At 37.7% G+C, this 25,546-nt stretch overlaps 1 protein-coding gene across 1 annotated transcript in view; it reads right to left on the bottom strand.

Moving 5' to 3' along the window:
• ZSWIM6 (zinc finger SWIM-type containing 6) overlaps positions 1-25,546 on the bottom strand; it is a 185,162-nt gene that overhangs the window by 18,367 nt on the left and 141,249 nt on the right. Inside the window, exons 5-7 of the mRNA XM_023625632.2 lie at positions 6,889-7,068; positions 1,818-1,994; positions 1,397-1,543 (exon numbers count right to left, since the gene is read on the bottom strand). Of these exons, the coding sequence (XP_023481400.1) occupies positions 1,397-1,543; positions 1,818-1,994; positions 6,889-7,068 (504 nt within the window). The remainder of the gene's footprint in view (positions 1-1,396; positions 1,544-1,817; positions 1,995-6,888; positions 7,069-25,546) is intronic.

Genomic DNA, 25,546 nt, shown 5'->3' on the forward strand with positions numbered 1-25,546 from the left:
TTTAAAAATGAGATAATCATTGTGAGCTAGCTCTCTTTTTGCAGTATAAAAAGTGCTTCACTTCTCTGTTTGCCTCAATATTTTTCAAAAGTAAATCCCTTTTGGTCATAGATCTGTATGTTTAGGGGAAGGGAGATTTCAGAAAAATTTTCCAAAGGGCCAAGTAAACATATTTTGTAAACACATCTGGTAACCAGCGATGATATGCAGAACATGAAGAAGTGGACAAAGTAATGATTATCGGGGATATTATGTTCCAATCCCAGCCGAGCTCCCCCTTTCTTTGGTTCAAATTCTACCTTTGGAATTTTCTTTCATCATATAAATGATAATGTAAGTTAACATTTATTAGACTTCCAATATAGAAGGTATTAAATGTTACAACACTCACCCCAACCTCCAGCCTATTTTAACAACTTTGGATCATTTTTAGCTGTACCCTAGATATGTGTATAATCACCAAGATTAAAAACAAAAACATAACCCAAAAAATCCACAGCAACTAAAACTATCTCTCTGAATGAGAAATAAAATTCCACAGTGAAAACAAAACAAACTTAACAAGAAGTGTATGGATTAATCAGAAAAGGCATATATATTTCTTTTTTTGATCAGGGCCTTACGCATCTAATATAACCCCTTTGCAATTACTGTTACTCAGTAATGCTTATTTAAAATCTAAAAGATTAATAAACTGAGATAAAGAGAAGTTAAATGTGTTCTGTCAGTTGACGGCTCATCAAATGTCATTTACAGAATTTGAAAAATCTAGGAGTTCTGTTCTGATCACTTTAAATAAATATCCTGTCCTGATGTACAAATCATTACAACTAGAAAGTGTTAAAGTGCTCACACACTCTGCCAGGCCCTGCTTTAAGTGCTTTACAGCAACTAACTAGTTCAATGTTCTCAACAACTCTGAGAGAGGTCCTCAACTGAGCCCCTCCACAGATGAGGAATCTCAATCATGGAGAGGGCAGGTCACTGCCCAAGGCCTCCAGCTCGGACCTACTGCTGGGAGTCAAACATAGGCAGTCTATTCCTTACTGTTAGAATTAAAATGCATTTTCACAAAATAAGATATTTGGTTAAGTTGCATTTCGATAATTCAGACATACTAAATAGTTACTCAAACAAAAAAATTCTCCCCCTTAAAAAAGTAACCTAAACTAAGGAACTTTTTTAAAAAGTCTTATTTCTTACAACATTCAACCAAGGAAAAAAAATGCCTAAAATTTCTTACAAATCAGCTATTAAATATTTCAAATGAGCGGTGAGTAAAGCCATCTCTGTCGCTCCACTGTTAAAAGCCATCTCTCTCCAAAGAGCACAAAAACCCTAGTGACGTCATCACCAAGAATCCCATTCTAACGGAAACAAACTCCTTCACATTCACCTTTTTTTTGAGTTCGGAACATTTCCAACTGTTTCTGTTGCTGCCGTCTTAATGTGTTAACAATAGCTATTGCTAGTCTCAGTGCTTCTCTGGGGTACCCATGAGAACGTAACGCGTCCACTCTTGCACAGGCTGTAGGAACATGTTCTAAAACAGAAAATTAACGGGGGAAAGTTGCCATTGTTAGATGTATCTATAAAAACAGTATTTAATAGTAAGATGTTTTCCCCCAAAATATTATTAAAAAGACCCAAGAAACCATTTCTGAACTTGGATTTGAATGAAAAACTCAGCTCCTATTGCCAAGCATTCATTCATCTCCCATTGAATACCTCAACTCTCTACCTCCCACTCCAGTAATGCTATAGAAACTAAACAAAGAAGTAAGTCATGGAAATGTCTTTCCGGTTTGGCCACTTACCATGCCAGAGGGGCCACCCGCGGGAGTCAAAGAGGGAGTTTTCAGTGTCGTCATGGTAACAGTAGTTGGTGTATAGGTCACTGCTGATAATGTGCTGCAAGTGGCTATCCTGCCAGTGGAGATCGCATGCCTCAATGGCTCGGGTGAACACTGTCCGATGTGGCCTGTTCGATGAATCTGTTTTTTCCACAATTCAGAAAGCCGTGTCAGCTATTATTCACATGTGAATAACTCAGTCATACCATTCTGTGGCCAGATGTTCATGAACACATCCACACACATTGTCCTGCACCCCCTAAGCAGAAGGATGAAGGGTGAATACTCTCATGTCCTAAGGACTAGGAGGTAAGTCAGCCCAAAGAGCCACCATTCGCTCACTTGTTTTATCAAACACAAACACTCTGCAGCCATCAAAGCTAAGGTTAAAGGCATCCTGAAAAAGAATTGTCAAGTCTAGTTTCCATGCCAAATACACTCAAAGGAGGCACTCGGCACAAAAGTCACAAGAAAACTCACTGCTCCCCACTTCTGAGGTGCCGTGGTGGGCTGCCCTGATGGGATCGACAGCTCTCACAAACACTATGCAAGAGATGCAACACCAGCCATGGAACCTTTCAGGAAGACGCAATCAGCCTTTAAAGATATGCAAGAGGGTTGTGCTTTTGGTTGTATTTTTTAACTATATTGTGCGGTTTTGCACAATTAAAACTATTATGCTTCTTGGGATATAATGATTAAATGCCACTTTATATCCCAAAGGGCATAAATGCATATATTTAACATTTCACAAAGCCACACAACATAGCTACAAAACAAACCAGCGCACTTACCTTGCCCCTACAGGCTGCCTCCTGACTCCTGGGCAGGTTCCATGACTGGTGTGATGTCCCCAGCATAGTGTATGCTGGGGCATCACAAAAGAGCAGAAGCACACACTCCGAAGAGGTTCAAGTTTCAGGACCTGACGAAGAAAAGAAATGTTTGGGGAATAAAGGATATTCTCACTCCAACGCCTGGCCTTATGCAGTTCCTCTGGATAACATGGTGCAAATTCTACCTGCACTCCCACCCTTCGGGTCCCCACTCCAGACTTACCTTCAACTGTGGCACAACCCTGAGCGAGCCTCAGCTGAAAATCAGGGTCACAAACTACTCTTACCTACGTGTACTTTAACTTAGCTCAAGTATCACCACTCACTGTTCCGACACTTAACTAAATGGGAAGGAAAACCTAGAGCTTCCTTAGTTGATAAAGTTTCATCTTCCTGTCACTGGAGCTTTGACTAAGCACAAACACAAAGGAAATCATTAAAACAAAAAAACCCTGAATGGAGAAGAAGAGCTCTGACAACTCATCCAGTCCAACTCCTCTAACTGCTGGTGGAACTGAAAATCCAGAGAAACAAAGTGACTTGCCAAGGTCACACAGCCAGGCAACAGCAGTCAGGATCAAAATACAGATAACTTCACTCCAAAGTCAGCTATTTCAGCTGTTCGAAAGGCTTTCGACAGGTCTTTCCCAGAAACAGACACTCCTTCAGCTTGGTCTCAGGTCAACTTAGATACGTGTATTTGAATGGCACACGTATCCAAATGCATGGATGACAGATCATTTGAGAGACATAAAAACTGACGCTATAGTCCTGCCCAGGTTCCTTGCTAGCAGCAGAGAGATGTACACCTAGCAAATGGGAAGAGTGAGCCCTACATTTAAGGGAATTCTGAACCTATCAGGGCTTTCTGCTGAGCAGAATACATATACCCCTACCCAACGAGAAACTGGCTCTATGACCTCTTGTAGTCAAGCGATCAAATACTCCAAACTCCAAATCTCACACAAGTATCAGTAAGTGGCTTTGTCGTTTCATTTACTTTGTTTAGCTCAAATCATAGAAACAAAATTTTTAAAACTGAAAGGAGACTTTAAAAGAGCACCTTAGTACTATGCATGTATTAAAAGAAAGAGTTAGAGCTCTACCTGTCAATGTGGCTCACCCTGGTATCAATAATAAAAGCAAGCTATAGAGTATGATTCCATGTAAAAAAGAAAAACCTTAACTTCCCCATGTTCGTATGTGCTTGTACGAACACAGAGAAAGGTGCAGGACACACATCAGGCTTTCAACAGCAGTGAGCTCTAAGAGACCAATAAAACCAATTGTAACAAAAAGACTAAACACCAATGAAATTAAGCTTTAAATGAAAATGTAAGATATAAAGGTCTATAATAAGATAAGAGACATAAGAAAAAGATTATGTACATAGACAATGACTAAAAAGATAGACAAATAAAAAACTGGTTTGATTAGGTGTCAAAATTATGATCCATTTTTATCTTAGATGTCTGTGGTTTTTGATTTTTGCAGTAAGATGGAAAAAAGAGAAACAGACTATCTTAACCAAATATTTTTAAATGATATAAAAATTTGCAAAAAATTTTTAATAAAGTATATATAATATTAATACATGCTGATTAAAGAAAATTTGGGAAATTCAGAAAAGTAAAAAGGGGGAATTATTAGTTCTTTTACCTAAAAATTTGGTCATCATTCTGGTATATTAAAAAAAAAAACTACTACTCTTTCTAAGGGTGTAGATTCTAAAGTTGTCGTTAATTGATTCTAACAAATAATCTCAGCAAAGACAGGGCCCGATTTGCCCTTCACATTCACTCCAATGTGCAAACACATGCAGTTCCGCCCATGGCCTGTACCCTGTGCACACTCCGCTCAGCGGCAGTGGCATGGCCACGGGCTCTGCTGGCTACCACAGGCTCTCCCCTAGCAAGCCTGCTCAGCAGCCCAGCAGAAGCACTGTGGGCTCAGCACCAGAGCCCCTCTGAAGACATGTCCCTTTGGACAGCTCTTCTGGAGGATGTGAGTGTTCTGCTAAAGAGCAGGAGCCCTGGTGCCTTTAGGCGTAACGACGATAAACACTGCCCTCAGAAACTAGGTCCTGACTTCACACCTCTGTGTCAAACCACAAATGAAATGAACTGTTTCATCTGGAGGCTGGATCACTTCTTAAAGGCTTTCTAAAGCCTACGGAATATTCGTGTTTAACCAAGGAGAAAGAACTAAACAGAAAGTAAAGTGTAAAATGTTAGGATAGCATTCCCAAAAAGCAGGTGGGGAGTGAAATGCAGAGAAACCTCCAAATATAACTAAGTAGAAGGAGATTAAAGATATTGCCTATGAAGATGGAGGCATACCTTTTCCCAGCAATGGAAGAGAATAAACATTGAATTGTTAAACGTGAAAATTTTGAGCTTCTGGAAAAATTACGGGGTACAAGGGGTACATTTATTTTCTTTGAAGTTATTAAATAAAACCATCAAGTGCAATAAAGATGTGACAGATTTCAAATACTGAATTCCCAAGGCAAATATCTCTAGACAAAGCAGAGCCAGACAATCATCTTTCCCAAGACCTAAAACTCCTTTTTGATTGGACAAATCCCTCTGGAGTAATACATATCATTTTATTCCTTCATAGAGACTGAAAACACTACGCAAACATGACAATCACAGACGGCACACTGTCCAGTTCTTTCTAGGAGTACCAGCTCCAAATGGAGCCAGCACGTACAGAATTAGTGTCTTGATTTTGGATCCTTCTGGAGTCACTTAACTCCCATCTTGCACCCAAATAACTTTAAAGTCTTTCAAGTCGTCTCAAAAAAAAAGAAAGAAAGAAAGGAGGCAGTAGCAGCACAAAAGTCACACAAACATAGTGACATGAATTAATGAATGAAAAAAAATTATTTATTTATTTATTTTGGTGAGGAAGATTGGCCCTGAGCTAATATCTGTTGCCAATCTTCCTCTTTTTGCTTGAGAAAGATTATCACTGAACTAACATCTGTGCCAATCTTCCTCTATTTTATGTGGGATGCCACCACAGTGTGCCTTGATGAGAGGCGCTAGGTCTGTGTCCGGAATCCAAACCTGCAAAACCTGGACAACTGAAGCAGAGCTTAACACAAACTTAACCACTACGCCATCAGGCCAGCCCCATGAAATAAATTTCTATTCGCAAGAATTAACTACGTTAAAGATTTGGTTCTGAAAGAGAGGAGAAAATTCTTCAGTAGCTTGAGGGGAAAATGAGGCCACGGAAACAAGATTTTTTTAAAGATGAGAGGGATTTGAGCTAAATGGGCAGATCCAATGAGAGAGAAGCTGAAAATAAGAGGATAGAAATGAGAGAGAGAGGTTCTTAAGAGGACATTTGGAAATGTCTGGGACCATTTCTTAGTTGTCCCAAAGGCTGGAGGGCAATAATAGCGTATAGTAGGTGGGAATAAATATGCTAGACAATCCTGCACCATGAAGAATTTTCCTGGTCCAAATCAATAGCATCCCATGCTCCTACAGCCCAGCCGTAAACTGTCTACTTGCTACATTCTACAACTAAGGATTTTCAACTGATTAAATTACAACGGTAGCCCAAATATGAACTGACAAACAGAGATAAAAACACACAGCTACTCACACCTTTCAATATTTTGTTCTACAAAGTAATATATTACCACTTCAGTCCATGATTTTTAAATTAAAAAAATACTCAAACTAAATAATTGGCCATACTAACACATACTAATACAAATAAGTATTATATCCATCTGTATTCTGAGAATATGAAAAGAAGCATACAAAGGGCTCAGGTAGAAATTAAAACACACACACACATTCACAGTCAAAACTTATTAAGTCCTGGGGCTGGCCCCGTGGCCGAGTGGTTAAGTTCGCGCGCTCCGCTGCAGGCAGCCCAGTGTTTCATTGGTTCCAATCCTGGGCGCGGACATGGCACTGCTCATCAAACCACGCTGAGGCAGCGTCCCACATGCCACAACTAGAAGGACCCACAACAAAGAACATACAACTATGTACTGGGGGGCTTTGGGGAGAAAAAGGAAAAAAATAAAATCTTTAAAAAAAAAAAAAAAACTTATTAAGTCCTGAGTTACAGTAAGTTCTTAAGTGGGTAAAATAATTTTCCTACATATATTGTAAGTTACTCTTATAAAGATACATGAGCATAAAGTGAGCAGCATGTGACTGTGGACTCACCTTGGTTGGCATTTGCACCCTGAGGCAGAGCGTTGGTTAAGTTGGGTAATTCACTGCCGTGATTTCCATCTTCCCATGGACAGACGTCAACACTGTTCCACTTTTTCAGCTGTTTTAGCCAACTGGCCTTCTGCTCCAACTTGCAGTGGGGATTTAAAACTATACACATCCACAGAGCACCTAATTTAAAGGGAGAAAAGTAAACTTATAAAAATTACTAAAATGTCCAATTCTAACAGCTAATGATAAATTTTAAACCATCTCAAAATGGACCCAAGTCTGCCATTTTTAAAACTCAATTTTCTCCTTAATCCAAGCCACAAAACTCACACAAAGTTTAATGGAGGGAGGACAACACAGCCCAAATGTGAAGCAAAGATCCAAACGCCATTACATAGAAAGACGAAAGACACTTCAAATGCTAACTGTAATCACCTTCCTACTTCTGTGACATTTTGGACAAAAAAGTCAATAAAGAATACAACCCCAAGGTCCAATTTGCCACTTTAATTTACAAACAGATTTTATACACGGATGCTGCAACAAACCATTCTAAATGGTTCTTCTGCACAAAAATTAAATGTACTTCTAAGATTACCTTTTTATAATAAAATCATAAAGGCATACAATGGACACAATTTCCTAGTCTCTTTATAAGCATTTCAAAATTTATTATGTTTATTAATTAATATGTGTAACTATAAATCAACAGATCTTATAAAAGTAAAATTCACTTCAACATACTTATATCTGCCTAAGTGATTTAACCAGGAATTAATCTTTATGTAAATAAAATCACTAAATTTACTTCTTTATGTGAATGAATCACTAAACATTAATCAAAATTTCACGTTTTTCAAAGTAAAAGCCATAATAAATTCAGAAAGCATAACTCATAATTTAAATAAAGGTACTGATAGAATTTATTATTCCTTTCTACATTCTTCATTCAAAGAGGCAGCTATTGAAGCAAATATTTCACAAGTTTTAAAAGATCAAGTTTTATTTTACCAATTTCAGAACAAGACAGATATCAGTTACTTCAAAGCTTATTCACAGCACTTTTTCTTTGAAAAGGTACGTGTTTGTCTGTGTGTATTTTAATCAGCTGTGTCAGCCAAGTGAATAATAAAGGTAGAATGATCATTGTTAATGTTTTGTTTGTCCAAAAGAGATGCTTTATATTCCTCCACATTTAAAATTAGCAAGGTTCTTGAATCTGGTATTTTAAATAACAAATAACTTTTTCCAACAGAAAATAAAGGGCCATAACCTATTTAAGCCACAAATATTCACTATTTATCTATACTTTTAAGTGCCAATTAAAAACAAAATGTGATCAGTCAATATGGTGTAAGTCCACTATAACTTCTCTCTCCCCGTGATTACAACTAAAAACTTTGGACAAAATACAAAAAACAGCAACCGGAGGACTCTGAAAAGTAAACAACAGCAAGCAGACTGGGGAAATAAAACTTGAAGAAGCAAGCCACATAGTGGTGATTTCCTGTTACTTTTTCTCCCCTCTTTTCTCTCCTGGTTTGGACATAAGATGAGTCCCGTTTGGGGAACTTTGTAGAGGGCACATAAGCAAAAACCTGACAGAAACCTCATTTAGCTGGTCAAAGAACTGGGAAAAGGGACCCTCCTCACTGCAGCTCAGGAGCTGGAGAGGGGATCCCCGGACACTGTGCACAAACAGGCACAGTCTTAGCCGCACCTCACCTGCACAAGACAGACTCCAGGCGGCACAGCCACGGCTTTGAAAACTTTACTGACATTGTCACTCAAAGGAGGTCAAACAGATCTATGGTCTGAATCTATCCTGGCTGATTACATGCTTTAAAAAAACAAAAAAATTCTCCAGAGGATTTTAATAGGACCCAGACTCTCAGAACACAGTAGTCAAAATGTCCAGGATCCAAAATTAGTTGGCTTACAATGGAACAGGAAAATGTGATCAATTGTCAAGGGAAAAAACAACCAACAGATGCCAATCAAGATGAACCAGATATTAGAATTATCAGTCAGAGAGTTTATAGCAACTGTTATAACTATGCTCCACGAGACGAAGGTAAACACTATTGAAAGAATTGAAATACAAACTAAAAAAAGAACTAAATAGAAATTTTAGAATTGCAAATAAAGTATCTGAAATTAAAAATTCACTGGATGGGATCAATATCAAAATGGATATGACAGAGGGAAAAGTCAGTGAACTTGAAGATGGAAATGACCTCATCTGAAGCACAAAGAGAATCAATCAAACAAAATGAACAGAGCCTTAAAGCCAGGTGAGAAAAATATCAAAAGGTCTAAGTGTGTGTCACTGGAGTCCCAGAAGAAGATGAGACATAAATACAGAAAAATATGCAAGAAATAATGACTAAAAACTCCAAATTTGGAGAAAGATAAGAATTTACAGATCCAAGAAGCTCAGCTAACCACAAAAAGGGTAAACTCAAAGAAAGCCATGCCATTATTCAATCACTGAAAACCAAAGATAAAAGAAAATCTTGAAAGCAGTCAGACAAAAATGAAATACCATATATAGAATGACACAAATAATTAGAGATATCTCATCAGAAATCAGAGGCCAGAAGACAGTGGAACAGTATCTTTAAAGTGTTAAAAGGAACTGAAGTTCCAACCTAGAATTCTATATCCAGCAAAAATATTGTTGAGGAATGATAGTGAAATAAAGGCATTCTCACATCAGGGAAAACTAACAGCATTTGTTGCCAAAAGACTGGCTCTAAAAGAAATGCTAAAGAAAGTTCTTCAGGCTGAAGAAAAATAATACCAGAGGGAAACCTGGAACTTTAGGAACAAAGGAAAAGCAAAAGAAATGATAAACACCTGAGTAAATATTATAGACGATTTTTGTCTTTTTAAGTTCTTTAAAATAAGTATGATTATTGAAAGCAAAAATCTGAACATTGCCTTGTAGGGTGTTAAATGTAATACACATGAAAACTACAACATAAAGGAGGGAGAGTAAAGTTACCTATATGGTTGTCAGACTCCACATTCTACTTAAAGTGGCAAAATATTACCTCAAAGTAGACTGCTTCAGGTTAGGTATGTTTATTGTAATAGTGAAACCATTAAAAAAAATACAAAGAGATACACACAAAAAGGACAATAGAGGGGCTGGCCCAGTGGCACAGCGGTTAAGTTTGCATGTTCCGCTTCTCAGAGGCCCAGGGTTTGCTGGTTCGGATGCCGGGTGTGGACATGGCACCACTTGGCAAAAGCCACGCTGTGGTAGGCATCCCACGTATAAAGCAGAAGAAGATGGGCATGGATGTTAGCTCAGGGCCAGTCTTCCTCAGCAAAAAGAGGAGGATTGGCAGTAGTTAGCTCAGGGCTAATCTTCCTCAAAAAAAAGGACAATAAATGAATTAAAATGAAATACTAAAAAAATTTAAAATGATCCAAAGAAGGAGAGGAGAAGGCAGGAGAGAGGAAATAGAGGAATAAAAACAGAGAGGATAAATAGAAAACAAATGATTAAATGGTAGACCTAAATTCAACTACATCAATAATTATATTAAAGGAAAATGGTCTAAATACAGTCATGCACTACATAACGATGTTTTGGTCAACAACAGACCACGTATATGACTGCGGTCCCAGAAGATTAGTACCATATAGCCTAGGTGTGTAGTAGGCTATACTGTCTAGGTTTGTCAAAGAGCACTCTATGATGTTTGCACAATGATGAAAACACCTAACAACGCATTTCTCAGAACGTATCCCCATTGCTAAGCGATACATGACTGTATACCGATTAAAAGAGATGGTAAAATCAGAATGAAAAACAAGACCCAACGCTATGCTGTGTACAAGAAACCCACTCTAAATATAATGACATAGAGTAAATGGAAAAAGTATACCATGCAAGCACTTTCAAAATAAAGCCAGGGTGACCAAATTAATATATCAGACAAAGTAGGTTTCAGAACAAGGAATACTACACTAGGGATAAAGTGCAACATAACATGATAAAAGGGACATCTCCCCCAAAAGATAAAACAATTCTAAATGAGTATGCCACATCTAACATTAAGACTTCCAAATATATGAAGCAAAAACCAAGAATGCTGGAAGGAGAAATAGACAAACCCACAATTACATTTGGAGACTTCAACATTCCCCTCTCAATAACTGATAGAACGAACAGATAATGAGCAAGGATGAAGAATACCTAAACAATACTGCAATCAACTTAACCTAACCCACATTTACAGAACACTCTACCTAACATTAACAGAAAAAAACAAAACTAATCTAAATCCTACTCTTTTTAACACACACAAAGAACATTCGTCAAGATAGTGCATATTCTGACCTATCTCTGACAAATTTAGAAGTGAAATCATACAAAGTATATTCTCCAATATAATAGAATTAAACTAGAAATCAATTATAGGAAGATATTTGGAAAATTCCCACATATTTGGGAATTAAACAATATACTTCTAAATAACATGAATAAAAGAGGAAGTCACATTGCAAAGAATATAAAAATACACAAAATCAGAAAATATTTTGTACTGAACAAAAATGCAAATAAAATATATCAAAATTTGTGCTCTACAGCTAAAAAGAGTTGAGACGTAAATTTATACTATTAAATGCTTATATTGGAAAAGAAGAAAAGATTCAAATCAATAATCTAAGTATTCACCTTAAGAAACTAGAAGAAGAATGAGAAATCAGAGCCAAAGGAAGCAGAAGGAAAAAAATAACAGATCACAAATCAATTAAATGGAAAACTGACAAAATTTTTTTAAAAAGTCAATGAAACCAAAGCTGGTTCTTTAAAAGATTAATAAAATCAATAAAGCTATAATCAGACTGACTGAAAAAAAGAAAAGACAAACTATCAGAATCAGGAATAAAAGAGGGCACATCATTACAGATCCTTGAGGCAGTGGAAGACTCAGAGGGAGTGAGGAGCAACTGTATGCCCATAAATTCTACAACTTAGATGAATGGACAAATTCCTTGAAAATCACAAACTAACAAAGTTCACTCAAGAAGAAATAACCTGAATAGTCGTAAATTTATTAAAGAAATTAAATCTGTAGTTAAAAATCTCTAACAAAGCAGATCCAGAATTTTCCTTGGAAAATTCTAACGAACATTTAAGAAAGAAAGAATACCAATTTTATATAATTATTTTCCAGAAAACAAAAGAGAAGGAAACAGTTTCCAACTTATTTTATGAGGTCACCATTCCCCTGATATCAAAACCATTACAAGTAAATATAATTACAGATAATATCCCTCATGAACACAGAAGTAAAACACCTCAACAAAATATTACCAAATCTAATCTAAAATATACAAAAAGGAAAATACACCACAACCAAATACAGTTTGTCCCAGGAATGCAAGGCTGGTTCAACACTAAAAATCAATCAGTGTGCTCATCATGACTGATCATCAGGGAAATGCAAATCAAAACTACACTAAGATATCACCTTACATCCGTTAGAATAGCTATAATAACCAAGACAAAAAATAACAAATGTTGGAGAGGTTATGGAAAAAAAGGAACCCTCATACACTGCTGGTGGGAATGCAAACTGGTGCAGCCATTATGGAAAACAGTATGGAGATTTCTCAAAAAAATTAAACATAGAAATACCATATGACCCAGCCATCCCACTACTGGGTATCCATCCAAAGAACGTGAAATGAGCAATTCAGAGACTTAGGCACCCCTATGTTCATTGCAGCATTATTCACAATAGCCAAGATGTGGAAGCAACCTAAGCACCCAGTGACTGGATAAAGAAGATATGGTATATGTATACAATGGAATACTACTCGGCCATAAAAAATGACAAAAATCTTCTCATTCACAACAACATGGATGGACCTTGAGGGTATTATGTTAAGCAAAATAAGCCAGACAGAGAAAGACAAACTATATATGATTGCACTCACATGTGGAAGATAAACAAACACATGGACAAAGAGGGCAGATTAACGGTTACCAGGAGGAAGGAGGGTGGGGGGTGGGCACAAAGGGTGAAGGGGTGCACCTATAAGATGACAGACAAATAATAATGTACACCTGAAATTTCACAAGGTTATAAACTATCACAACCTCAATTAAAAAAACAGCAATCAGTGTAACCCACTATATTAAGAGACTAAGAAAGAAAAACCATATGACCATCTCAACAGATGCAGAAAAAGCAACTGACAAAATTCAACATCTCTTCATAATAAAACTCTCAACAAACTAGAAACAGAAGATAACTTAACTACCTAAAAGGCATATGCAAAAAAACTCTACAGTTATCATCATAATGGCAAAAGACTGAATGCTTTCCCCTTAAGATGGAAACAAGGCAAAGACGTCTGCTCCCATCACTCCTATTCAACATCACACTGAAAGTCCTCACAAGGCCAAAGCAATAAAAGGAGGTTAATAGCATAGTTTGGAAAGGAAAAGCTAATAGACTCTACTTGTGGACAACTAACCTAAAAAAAAGCTCCTAGAACTAATAAGTTTTAGCAAGGTCAGCAAGGTCATGTGACGTAAATTCAAAGCAAAAAACCAACTGTACATCTATATGCTAAAACTGAACAATTAGAGATCAAAATTTACCAAAATACAGCACCATTTATACAGTCACGAGTCACTTAAAAACAGGGATAGATTCTGATAAGTGTGTTGTTAGGCAATTTCATTGTTGTACAAACATCATAGAGTGTACTTACGTGAACCTAGATGGTATAGCCTACTACACACCTAGATTATATGGTACTAATCTTATAGGACCACCATTCTATATAGAGTCTATTGTTGACTGAAACATCATTATATAGCACACGACTGTATTAGTACCAAAAAAACCTATGAAATAGTTGGAAATCTAACAAAATGTGCAGTCTCTATGCTAAAAAACACAACACTGAAAAAAGAAATCAAAGACAATCTTAAAAAGCAGAGAGTTACTATGTTCATAGTATGTTCACTGAGGAAACCTCAATGTTGTGAAGATGTCAATTCTCCCCAAATCGATCTATACAGTCAACACACCACCACTCAAAACCTAGCAGGTATTAGTGTATATACTGACAAGAATAGATACAGAATAGCCAAAATAATTTTAAAGATGGACAAAGTTGAAAGATTCACAGTACGTGAGTTTGAGATTTCCTATAAAGTTACAGTAATCAAGAGAGTGCACAATTGGTGAAAGACTAGCCACACAGATTAGTGGTATAGATTAGGGAGCTCAGAAACAGTTCCACACAATTATGGCCAATTCAAGGCTCAAAATCAATTCAATGGAGGAAAAACAAATCTTTTCAACAACTGGTACTGGAATAATTAGATATTTATGTGGAAAAAAAAAAAGAACTTAAATCCATACCACACACTTTATTAAAAAACGAACTTAATTAACATTAAAAATTAACTCAAAATGGATCACAGACCTAAATATAAAACCTAAAACCATCAAACTACTAGAAAAAAATCTTTATGACCTTGGGTTAGGCAAAGATAATGTTAGATACAATATCAAAAGCATGATCCACAAAAGATAAAATTGATAAAGTGGACTTCATCAAAATTAAAAACTTTCACTCTACAAAAGACACTGTTAAGAGAATGAAAAGACAAGCCACAGACTGGGAGAAAATATGTGCAAATCATACGTCTTACAAAGGCCTTGTACCCAGAATATGTAAAGCCCTCTAAAAACTCATCAAGAAAATGAATATCCCTATAAAAAATGGGCAAAAAATTTGGAACAACACTCCACCAAAGAAGATACACAGACGTCAAATTGAGGATGAAAAGACACTCAACATCATTAGTGATTAGGAAAATGCAAATTAAAACCACTCAAGATATCATTATACACCTATTATAATGGTTAAAATTAGAAAAAGAAATTTAAAACCTGACAATACCAACTGCTGGCAAGGATGTGGAGCAACTAGAATGCTCATAATTGCTGCTGGGAGTGAAAAACATACAGCCACTCTGAAAAACAGTGCAGTTTTTCATGAAGTGAAACATATATTTCCCATATGATCCAGCAGTCCCACTTCTAGGGATATGCCCAAGAGAAATGAAAACATAACAACTCGTACAAGAATGTTTACAGCAGCTTTATTCATAAATGCAAAAGACTGGAAACAACCTGAGTGTCCTTCAACTGGTGAGTGGACAAACTGGTGCATTCACACGATAGGATACTCAGCAATAAGAAACAAATCACTGACATACATGTAACATCTCAAAGGTGCGCTATGTGAAGTGAAGGAAGTCACAAGCAAAAGCGAATGTATGTATGAATACACTCACATGCACACTCTCTCTCTTTATTGTTCAATTTATATGACATTTGGAAAAGGTAAACGAAAGGGACTGAGCATGGATTTACCAATGCTAGGGGCTGGGAGTAGGAAGTGGAACTGACTACAAAGGGACAGTGTGTGGGAATTTCGGGAGCTGATGTAACCATTCCATATCTTGATCGTGGTGGTGGTTACATGACTCTACGCATTTGTCCAAACTCAAAACTGTACACTAAAAAATTTAGGTCTATGTATTTTTACAGCATTTACAGCATGTATTTTACAGTACAGTTAAGAATTTTATTGTATATAAATTACAAAGTAAATTTTTAAAACCTCCTGCTACTTGATGCATGTATCAAACAATACTGTCTATTGGTATTCCAAAGACCTTCGTGTAAGAGCTCTCTTTGCAGGATTCCTCTAAAAGCCAATGGCCGTTGCAGGAATCACTCTTACTAGTCCTATGCGTTTCCCGTGCAGAGAAGCAGGAAAATCAGCTTCAAATGAAACATGACCACACACTGTCACAAAGCAAGGGCCAAATCAAAAAGATGTTTAAAGAACCCATAAGTGACAGCCTTTCCTACTGAACCATGTTGGAAAATGAGACAACTGTACCAGGTTTTAAGTTTTGGACTGACAGACAACAGAACAACACGAAAAATGCTCATGTAAACAATTAAATGAATTGCAATAAATGCTACAGACTGGATCTGGCTTTAATATTTATAAGGCTAGACTGAACTCAAATATGTTCCCAATCATCAAATTATCTTTTTAAAAAGTAAAATTATAATTCAACAGATAATGCTTAAGAATTAAGAACCTTTTATATTTTCCTTCCAAGATGTTTTTATCTTATAATTTTACTAATCTTGAATAAATACTTTACCAGACAAAACTAAAATCAAGAAGTTTCCCTGAAAGATGTGCTGTGACTAGTAATTTCATTATCAGGTTGTTAGGGTATTAACAAGGTTCTGTGCACAAGGACAACCAAGTAAATTAATATTGACAAGTAACGTGATGTAAATGCCTTTCCAAAATGAGTGATTTACCTTCAATGTGCCCATTTTATAATTCAGAATTCTGTATTTCAGTCCATACCTGCATGAACTATAATTTATTTTTGAAAATCAGCTTGAAAGCACCACCATGCCAACTAAAAGCTAAGTTATAGCTAACTTTCAATGCAGGAATTTCATATCCTAAGATATATATGTACAGTAATGCATCGCTTAACGACAGGAATACATTCTGAAAAATGTGTCCTTAGGTGATTTTGCCGTTGTGCAAACATCATAGGGTGTACTTACACAAACCTAGATGGTGTAGCCTACTACACATCTAGGCTCTATGGCACTAATCTTCTGGGCCACAGTCATATATGCCGTCTGTCATTGACTAAAACATCCTTATGTGGCACATGACTGTATCTCCAATCCATTGTTTTCATAGTCAATCTCTTCTTTTGAAGATGTAAGCACAATACAAGGCTTTGAAAATACAATTAATAACCAAATTTATACTGAGCCCTAGTTCTTTTGAAGTAACTCAAAGATAAAATTAGGAAAATATTAACCAAGGTATACAGTGCTGAAGGACTGATTGATTTGCATATGAAGGACTTGATAATGTGATAATGAACCAATGAGTTTTACCCTCACCTGGCAAAAACTCAGTTATAAGCAGCTAACACAATTTTGACAAGAGTATATAATTCTACTTTGTAAAAAAGTTCTTGCGGGCCGGCCCAGTGATGTAGCGGTTAAGTTCTTGTGCTCCACCTCGGCAGTCCAGGGTTTCCTGGTTTGGATCCCAGGCACAGACCTACGCACCGCTTATCAAGCCATGCTGTGGCAGGTGTCCCACATATAAAACGGAGGAAGATGGGCACAGATGTTAGGTCACGGCCAATCTTCCTCAAAAAAAAAAGTTCTTATGAGGAAATAAATGGAGGAATACCAAGATAATCTTAATTAAATAATCATTAGTATCATTATAGTCACCATTGCTTGGGTGCCTACTATGTTATAGGCACTATATTCACAGCTTTATAAACATTTTCTCATTAACTCATTACAATAAGCGTCTGTGGTCAGAATTAATATTTCCACTCTAAAAATGAGAAAACTCAAACTCAGAGATTACGGTTCTTAAAAGCAAGATCCTAAATATTCTTGGAAACTTTAAACAATGATTTCTATGACTTGAGGAAAAAAGAAATCCAGAAAACTCATCTTAGATGTTCATGCTTACATTTCTCTAATTAGAGAATTTCTATTTTGCAAAATGAGAAAACTTTCTGAAAGCCAAGCCTTTATTAATATGCCTGTAACATTCTTTTACTGTTCACCTTCCAAAAGAGAGGTTCCATCCTGAAAGGAGGTTCTTAATGTTAGATTCAAGTTCAGAGCTATAAAAGATATCGTCTTTTATCTTAACAGTCACCACTACAAAAGCTGTAATTAGCCTTAATAACCAAGTTAACCAAACTGAGTAAAACATTCTCCAAATTTTATTAATTCAGAGTCCCACTTTGGGCATTTATGTCCTTCCCCTCCAACACACACCTGAAACATTTGTAGCTTTAAAAATAAAGCTCTTTGATGATTAATGCCTCACTCTGCTGTCCCCGAGAAATATTAACCCTTTTAAGGACTCAACCTAAAATAGCACAGAGAACTCAACACTTCTAGCAACTAGCAGAGGTCCTGACATCTAGAAAGGTATTGCTGGTTCTTTCACAAAGGATGCTTAATTATTTGCTATGAATTACAATGAAAACAAATTCAATACTTTCAAATTGCTTTCCTAGCTTCAATGCCTCAAAGTACACAAAAGCAATTATGGAATCAGTGGGGTGTGCATCATTTGGCTTCTGAATTACCCATGAAGCACAGCAGCTCTAGTCTAGCTTTTCTCCACTACCCAGCATGTTCTTACTTTCCTTTCCTTTCCACTACTCTACCTAATCTGCACTCACTGATTTCAGCAAAAAGATGCACAGTAACATACAAGCCAAAGGTAAACCAAAACTAGGAAGGCGACTCCACTTGGAAAAAGAAACACAAAAAGCATTCTTGGCACAAGGTAAATGATTCCAATCCATTCAGTGGTCTTAAACCTGTTCACATCCCATACTTGACCAAACAGTCAGAGAACGTGGGCAGAATCACAGTGAGGTAAAAGCACATCATCACAAAGGTCTCTCTGGTTGCTTCTCCATTCCACCAACAACAGTGCCGGTGGACAAGTACCCACAGTCCCAGCAAATGTGGGAAATGAGTACGAATGAATTCTACGTGCTCTGAGGGCCAGTCATTTCACCAAACATTTAAATGTATAAATCACCATTTTGCACCCCCTCACATACCCACTGTTTTATATTTCCAACTAGAAGAAACGTTTGATCAATAAGCTCTGATCTGGAAAGGGGAAGATAAGGATTACCAGCCAGAAGACCGTAGGCAAGCCCACTCATTCTTTCTGTGGCAGCAGTTCCCTGTTCAAACAAGAGGGGTATTAACCTACGTCACCGGGCTGTTTAGATTTAAGTAAGATAACATATGCAGAAGCATTTTGAACACTGTAGAGTTCACCCAGCTCCAAAAAGTACACTCCTGCAAACCCCTGTGCAGAAGACTTCAAGGTTGAAGCAAGTGAGACCCAACGGTTAAAGCAGGATTGGAGGGTTCAGACTGTGACTGGTTCTCTGAATGCCCTTATAAATATCTTCACATTTAATAAGACAACTAAGAAAGCATGTTAAATAACAAAATATCAGTGACACTGAACACTGAAGCTAGTAATAATGGGTGCTTGCACAATTAATTTCCATTTGCCATAGTTTCTAGCTACAAACATCTTTGGGTCTCTCCTTTTCCCTCAGTTTCAATGACAGGCTTTAAAAAGTGTTTTGTTTTCCAGCAGGCACTGTTCTCTCTAGCCTCCCAGGTCCCACTCCGGGCCCATAGAATCACTTAAAAGTCTGAGATGCTTTGGGTAATTTTATCCTTACCTACGCAAGTGGAAGAGGCATTTCTCGAACTCATCTGCAACCTTATGAGATTATATAACATTTTCTCTGTCCATGGTAACTTCATGCCAAAGGACCGACAAAGAGTGCAACCCTGAGCCTGCGCAGCCTCCCTCCCCCAACCCCTGAGCATCTCTGCCCAAACTTCTAGTCTACCACCCTCTGCCTCCCTTTGCAGTTTCAGGGCTCGGAGTTCCAGTCGTCTACAGGAACTCACAATTACAAGCTAACAGAACCCAGATTCTTACTACTGGAGATAAAAAACCCAAAAGTCAAACAAGGTGAGATGTGATAAAAGAAGAATATGAAGGTCAGGAAGAATTACTGTAAAAAAATTATTAAAAATGGAGATGGAGAATACTCTAGAATCATGTTACCTATTTCCTAATAATACAGACTCAGTTTTGACAAACATCTGACTTAGTCAAACATAAGTTAACTGAAATAACAAAACTTCATTTTTGCACATTAGTATATTCCACACCAGAGACATTTGGCATTTGGAAAATAATCATTACAAGAAGCATGAAGTATTGTCAGATTCATAACTCCTGTTCTGGTTATCTATTACTCTGTAAAAAACTACCCTAAACTATGGGCTTAAGACAACAATGTATCATAGTATCTCATGATTCTGTAGGTCAGAAATTCTCTCTCTCCTCCTAACTTTGCCCCTGCCCCAACACAGCCTCTGCACGTGGCCAGCACAGGCTTTCTCATGGCACAGCAGACTCTGGATAGCAAGACTTTTTTTTTTTTTTAAAAGATTTTATTTTTTTCCTTTTTCTCCCCAAAGCCCCCCGGTACATAGTTGTATATTCTTCGTTGTGGGTCCTTCTAGTTGTGGCATGTGGGACGCTGCCTCAGCGTGGTTTGATGAGCAGTGCCATGTCAGTGCCCAGGATTGGAACCAACGAAACACTGGGCCACCTGCAGCGGAGCGCGTGAACTTAACCACTTGGCCACGGGGCCAGCCCCTGGATAGCAAGACTTCTTACACGGAAACTTAGGGCCCCAGGACGGAACCTTCTAAGAGACAGGAAGTGGATGCTGCCGGTCACTTAAGACTTGGGCCCAGAAACGAGCCCAACATCTAATCTGCCATACTCTGTTGGTCAAACATTTATAAAAATTGCCCAGATACAAGAGGAGAGAACACATATTCCACGTCTCAATGAGAGAGTAGCAAAGAATCTGTGGCCATCTTGAATCCATCACAATTACCAGGAAAAATTATAAATCTGCTAGATGACGAAATGGAAGACTAGGGTATTTACCAGTGAGTATGAGAATCTTGTTAGTTAAAATGATCAAATCCAAATAAACTACCCAACATAACAGAAGAGCTGCAAGTCAAGCAAAAAACCAAAAAAGTGTTTATGAAAACTTTTAACAGAATAAAACGTATCCCAACACACACGGCAATATTAAGTGCTGGTTTGTGTGCTAATTTTTTATCCCTTCAATGAGAACGCTAACGATATCAGGTTACATTATGTTAGGTTTCTAATTAGCATCTACATTTAAAGTTTTAAAATGTCTGTGTTTAGGGTACACAGATCCCTGCGTCCAGTTCAGTGAACACATTTCTAAGAGTGAATGGCATCGTTACGTACCGCCCCCACCGACAATAACTGCTCTCATTCACTGAACACCTCACACTGCCCTTGTGGGAAGTATTTTACACACATCACCACATTTCACCCTCACAAAAAGACTCACTTTACAGATGAGGAAACGGGTTCAGAGCGGAAAAGTGGTGCTGCTATTAGAGATGGGAGCTGGGATTTGTTATTAGGCCCATGTTCCCCCAAAATCAGTATTCTTAAAGACTGCGGCATTTACTGTTCTGCCTTGCTATGTGGTCAGAAAACACTTCTGTAAGTTAGGATTTGTATGTGCAGCTGTGCATACATAAATTCCAAGATTAATGATTTTAGTCTTTCGACAGAATCACTGTTCCATTCCTTGTATTGTAGCAGTGTAATACAAATGGTATATTACTGTCTAAAATCATGAAGTAGCCTTAAATGTACAGCTAATAAACCCTGTACTTTATTTAACCATGCATTTCTTAGAATATGTCTCTCCTTCACTCATATGTGGAAGACGAACACACACACACACAGATAAGGAGAACAGACTGGTGGTTACCACTGAAGAAGGGAGTAGGGGGAGAGCAAAAGGGGTAAACGGGCACATGTGTACGGTGACAGACGGCAACCAGACTTTTGGTGGTGAACACAATGCAGTCTACGCAGAAGTCAAAATATAATAATGTACATCTGAAATTTATATAAACAATGTGACTTCAATAAAATAAATTTTAAAAAACTAGAACGTCTCTCACATGAATAGAAAGCATATCCAAACAAAAACCTACACGGGTCCATTTAAAAAGTGCCTAATTAAACAAAAGAAAACTGCATTTTTCAGTACTGACAGGCATAGTAGTAAGTAATTTCACTGTGGATTAAAACAGCAGATAAACAATCAAAGTTCAACTTACAATTCAAGATTGATTATTCAAGTCAGAAGAAATCTGTTTTCTCTGAAAATATGATGATGTCCTCTGAGGTCTGTCAGAGTGGAGTCGCGTCAGCATTTCCGGGATAATGCACTTGTGTGTGACTGAGTGTGCTCTTTGCCTGCTGGGTGTACTGCTGCTGGGTGGAGCATTATGATTTGTAACTGAACCAATCAGCTGGCCATTCTCTATCTATTGCTATCCACTCCCCAGCCAGTCAATAAAACTTGTTTTTAAAGTTCCTTTATTTCACGGGTTTTTGTTAATATGCAAATCAGTTCAATAATTTTCTATGAAAGACATTTTGGAATTTTTGATAAATGTTGCTCTGCTCCTTATTTTCCAGAAGGTATTATGCATACAATGCTACTGGAGAGAGCACAGGAGTAGTGGCAATGGAGAGTGGGGGGCAGAGCAGCAGGGCAACCAACCCCCCCTTCTCTACAGGTGAGCATAAGAAAAGTCAGCTATCTCCTCTATCTCCAAGGTGGAGAATGAAGACTGCTTTATGGAAAGTGTAATTTCTACTTTTTAATACCATGTTTATTCTTATGAAATAGTAGCAGGCAAAGTAAAACAATCACTTCTGGTGTTTCCTAGGGTTCCACAGTTATAAAACAATTCATAATATTTATCATATTTATTTTTGTTCTCAGAGGCTATTATAAGAGGCTAGAATTTCATGCATGATCCAATTAACTAATTACACTTATTTTAGAGGGCATGAAATGCCTAATTGCAGTCACAAATAGGAGATCACTGGCATAATTAGCTGTGCTAGCAAAACTGCAGTCACAAAATTTCTTGGGTCAGACCACACAAAAACTGTTGACGCTAATTATAGTATTGTTCTCAGTACAATTCAGTTTTAACATGTTAGTCATTCACGTCTGGAAAATAAGTTTAACTGGTAAAAACATTCTCCTTACTTTAAATTTTATATGCTAGTTTCTAAGTCACTAAAACATTTCTGGGAAAATTTTAAAATAAAATCTTAGGGACACTGTAAAGAGAGAGTTTCTGAGATTACTTAGGTCAAGCATGGCTGAACCCTCAGCAGAAGGGCATATGAAGTCGGTTATCTTTAACCAGGCTCGGAGAAAAGACTGAAGAAAAAGAACTACCTTTTTGCTGTCAAAAAAGAAAACAGACCATGGATATTCCAAAACAGTTAACTGGTATCCTGGATAACATTCCTTTCTGGCAAACCTGTGGTCCTTATCTAACACGCAGTCTTCCATCCTGTTTGGATTTGTCAGTGCTGTCAGGTCAACATGCAAGATTCATCAAAACAGCCTGACCTCATTAGGAACCTGGTTCTGTGGGAAATAACCAGAGCTAGCTCCTCCACCACTCACCACCCTTCTCCTTGTAGAGGGAGGGAGGAAAGGAAAGACAGAAAAAATCAGAAAGAAGAAGAGAAAAAGGCACAATGACAGACGCTGCCTTATTCTGAGATACAAAAAGGGCAGTCAATAGTGAAGAGAAGGAACGTGAAACACGGTAACCGGCAAGAACATTTTCCACGTGCTCTGCACTGGCTGCTTAACTAAGCTGTCCTCATAAACAGTTTCAGCATTCAGCCAACAGTCCTGACTCCAGTCTGTATAAATCTATTTCTGAAAATGCTCTTTAGGTCTTCAGGACATCTCTCTCCTACAAGAGACGCAAGGGCCCACTTTCCCCACGGAGACAAAAGACCCTTGGAATGAGAAATAAAGTGGTGTACACTACCTCAATTATCTTATTTAAGCCTCAAGGATCTTATTATGTTCATTTTACAGATAAGAAAACTGAGGTTCTAGACAAACGCTACATAGTTAGTTCATATGAGGATCGGAATCCATACTTAAAGAGTGTCTGTCTCCAAAACTCTGTTCTTTATATTCCAGTTGAAGGCTTTGAAAACTGAAACAGTCCTGGTAAGCTTATATCCTTCTGCTCCTTGGAAAAAACATGTTCGGAGAAGTGGAGTAAAGGAATTATTTTTGAGTACACATTACAAATTGATACAGGATAATGACTTACAGTATGAAATGTATTAGATCTATCTTCAAGATTTTCTTAAACATGTCCTTTATTATATGACCTCATTTTTCCATTTGGCCTAGGCTGTCCCAGGCTGCTTTTTATTTTTCACTTCTTCATTCTATTTCCTAACTAAGCTATAGGTGTCCCAAAGGCAGTGCCTATCATGGGGCACTGTAAACAGTAGGTTCTGGTTAATTTACCTGGTGTTCTGGTAAGGCACTCGACTGTCCACCAACCAAACTGCCGGGTAAGCACTTCCCTGAGCCAGTGGTACAACCACCTTCCTTTCACTTACCATGGAGAACCAATTTAGGACAAAAATACTACCAAAAAATACTCACATCTATCAATGGCTACGATTACAGAATACTGATAACCAGGTAAACACTTCAGCATTAGAGTTGTAAAAGAATCCCAAGGAAAGGGCTTGCAGTGTTCTGTCATATTGGAACTGCAATTTTATTCATAAAAATGAGTTCTCAATGCACTGACTTTCCTATGGAGTTTAGAAAGAACCTGTGATGGGTGCTGAGTTTCTTGGAGAACAGAATGTTTCATTTTGCTCTAATTCATTCTATTACTGAATTATACTTTGATGTATTGGTCTTGACAAGTGCTTCATGCTGATTGTATTGTGTATGATAGTATAATCACTCTCCATGCATTTCCCACTGGCTGGCTGATTAATGCAACAGATTACCTGCAGCACTGATGGCAAGGGGGAATCGTTGCCCTCTGTACTCTAAACTGTTTGTATCTCAGTGTGCGTGTGTGTGTTCATGCATACACAGGCACCCATGAAGATCCACCTGCACATGGGCAGAGAAGGTGGGATAAACCAGGAGAAGGGTAGGAAAAGAAGGCTGAGGACATGGTGAGGATTAATGCCTTTCAAAAAATCACTGTTTTCAGTACACCAAAAACACTCACTTCTTAAGGCTCCTAAATAGGTGTCTAGTATTACACTTCAATTACTCATTCAGTTTTTTATTCACAAATATTTACTGAGCACCAACTATATGCCAGGAACATTTTTTTCACCTTTACAGGAAAACTAAGTTAAAAAAAAAGTGTCACTTTCAGTGTTCTAATTAGTGGGCAAGAAGGGAAAAACGAGGTGAGAATATCACACGGACACTAATACAGGGATGAAAAAGGATGGCTATGTTTAGTTTAAATGCCCAATAAAGACAGCAACTGACAACATGATTATTAACTACTGTGAGTGGTTTAATGGTTTCAAAACAAACAAACAAAAATCTCTCAGATTACTTGTGCTACATAGGACCCTAATGTTTAGCAAAGAGCATCTTCTGTGTATGATCAATATCTGAGAAGAGGTTCTGGATATATTAATCTCATCTTTAAATGTGTGAGTGTGTGTGTGTGTGGATCAGACTTCTGTGCTCTCAGCAGCACTATGAAAACATTCCTCCTAACAGGATATTCTCCCAGTTCCAAGCTTCTATCTCACCCAAGTGCCCCGCTTAGGCTCCTCTCATCCAACCCCCAGCTCTGCTTATCCACAAAGGCAGACTGTGGCTTCCGACCGAAGCCATTTCAAGGCTTAAGTCTATCTGATTCCCAATTATAAATGATTCTCACTCTCTCCTCCAGACGTGCTAAAGTGAAATTTTGAAATTTACTATAATACCCCAAAATGAAAGGGGCTGGGAAGTACAACACAGGGCCAGAGGGGTCCAGCTGGTCGAAACTGAGAA

Source organism: Equus caballus, chromosome 21 (assembly GCF_041296265.1).
Source record: "Equus caballus isolate H_3958 breed thoroughbred chromosome 21, TB-T2T, whole genome shotgun sequence".
NCBI classification, from domain to species: Eukaryota; Metazoa; Chordata; class Mammalia; order Perissodactyla; family Equidae; genus Equus; species Equus caballus.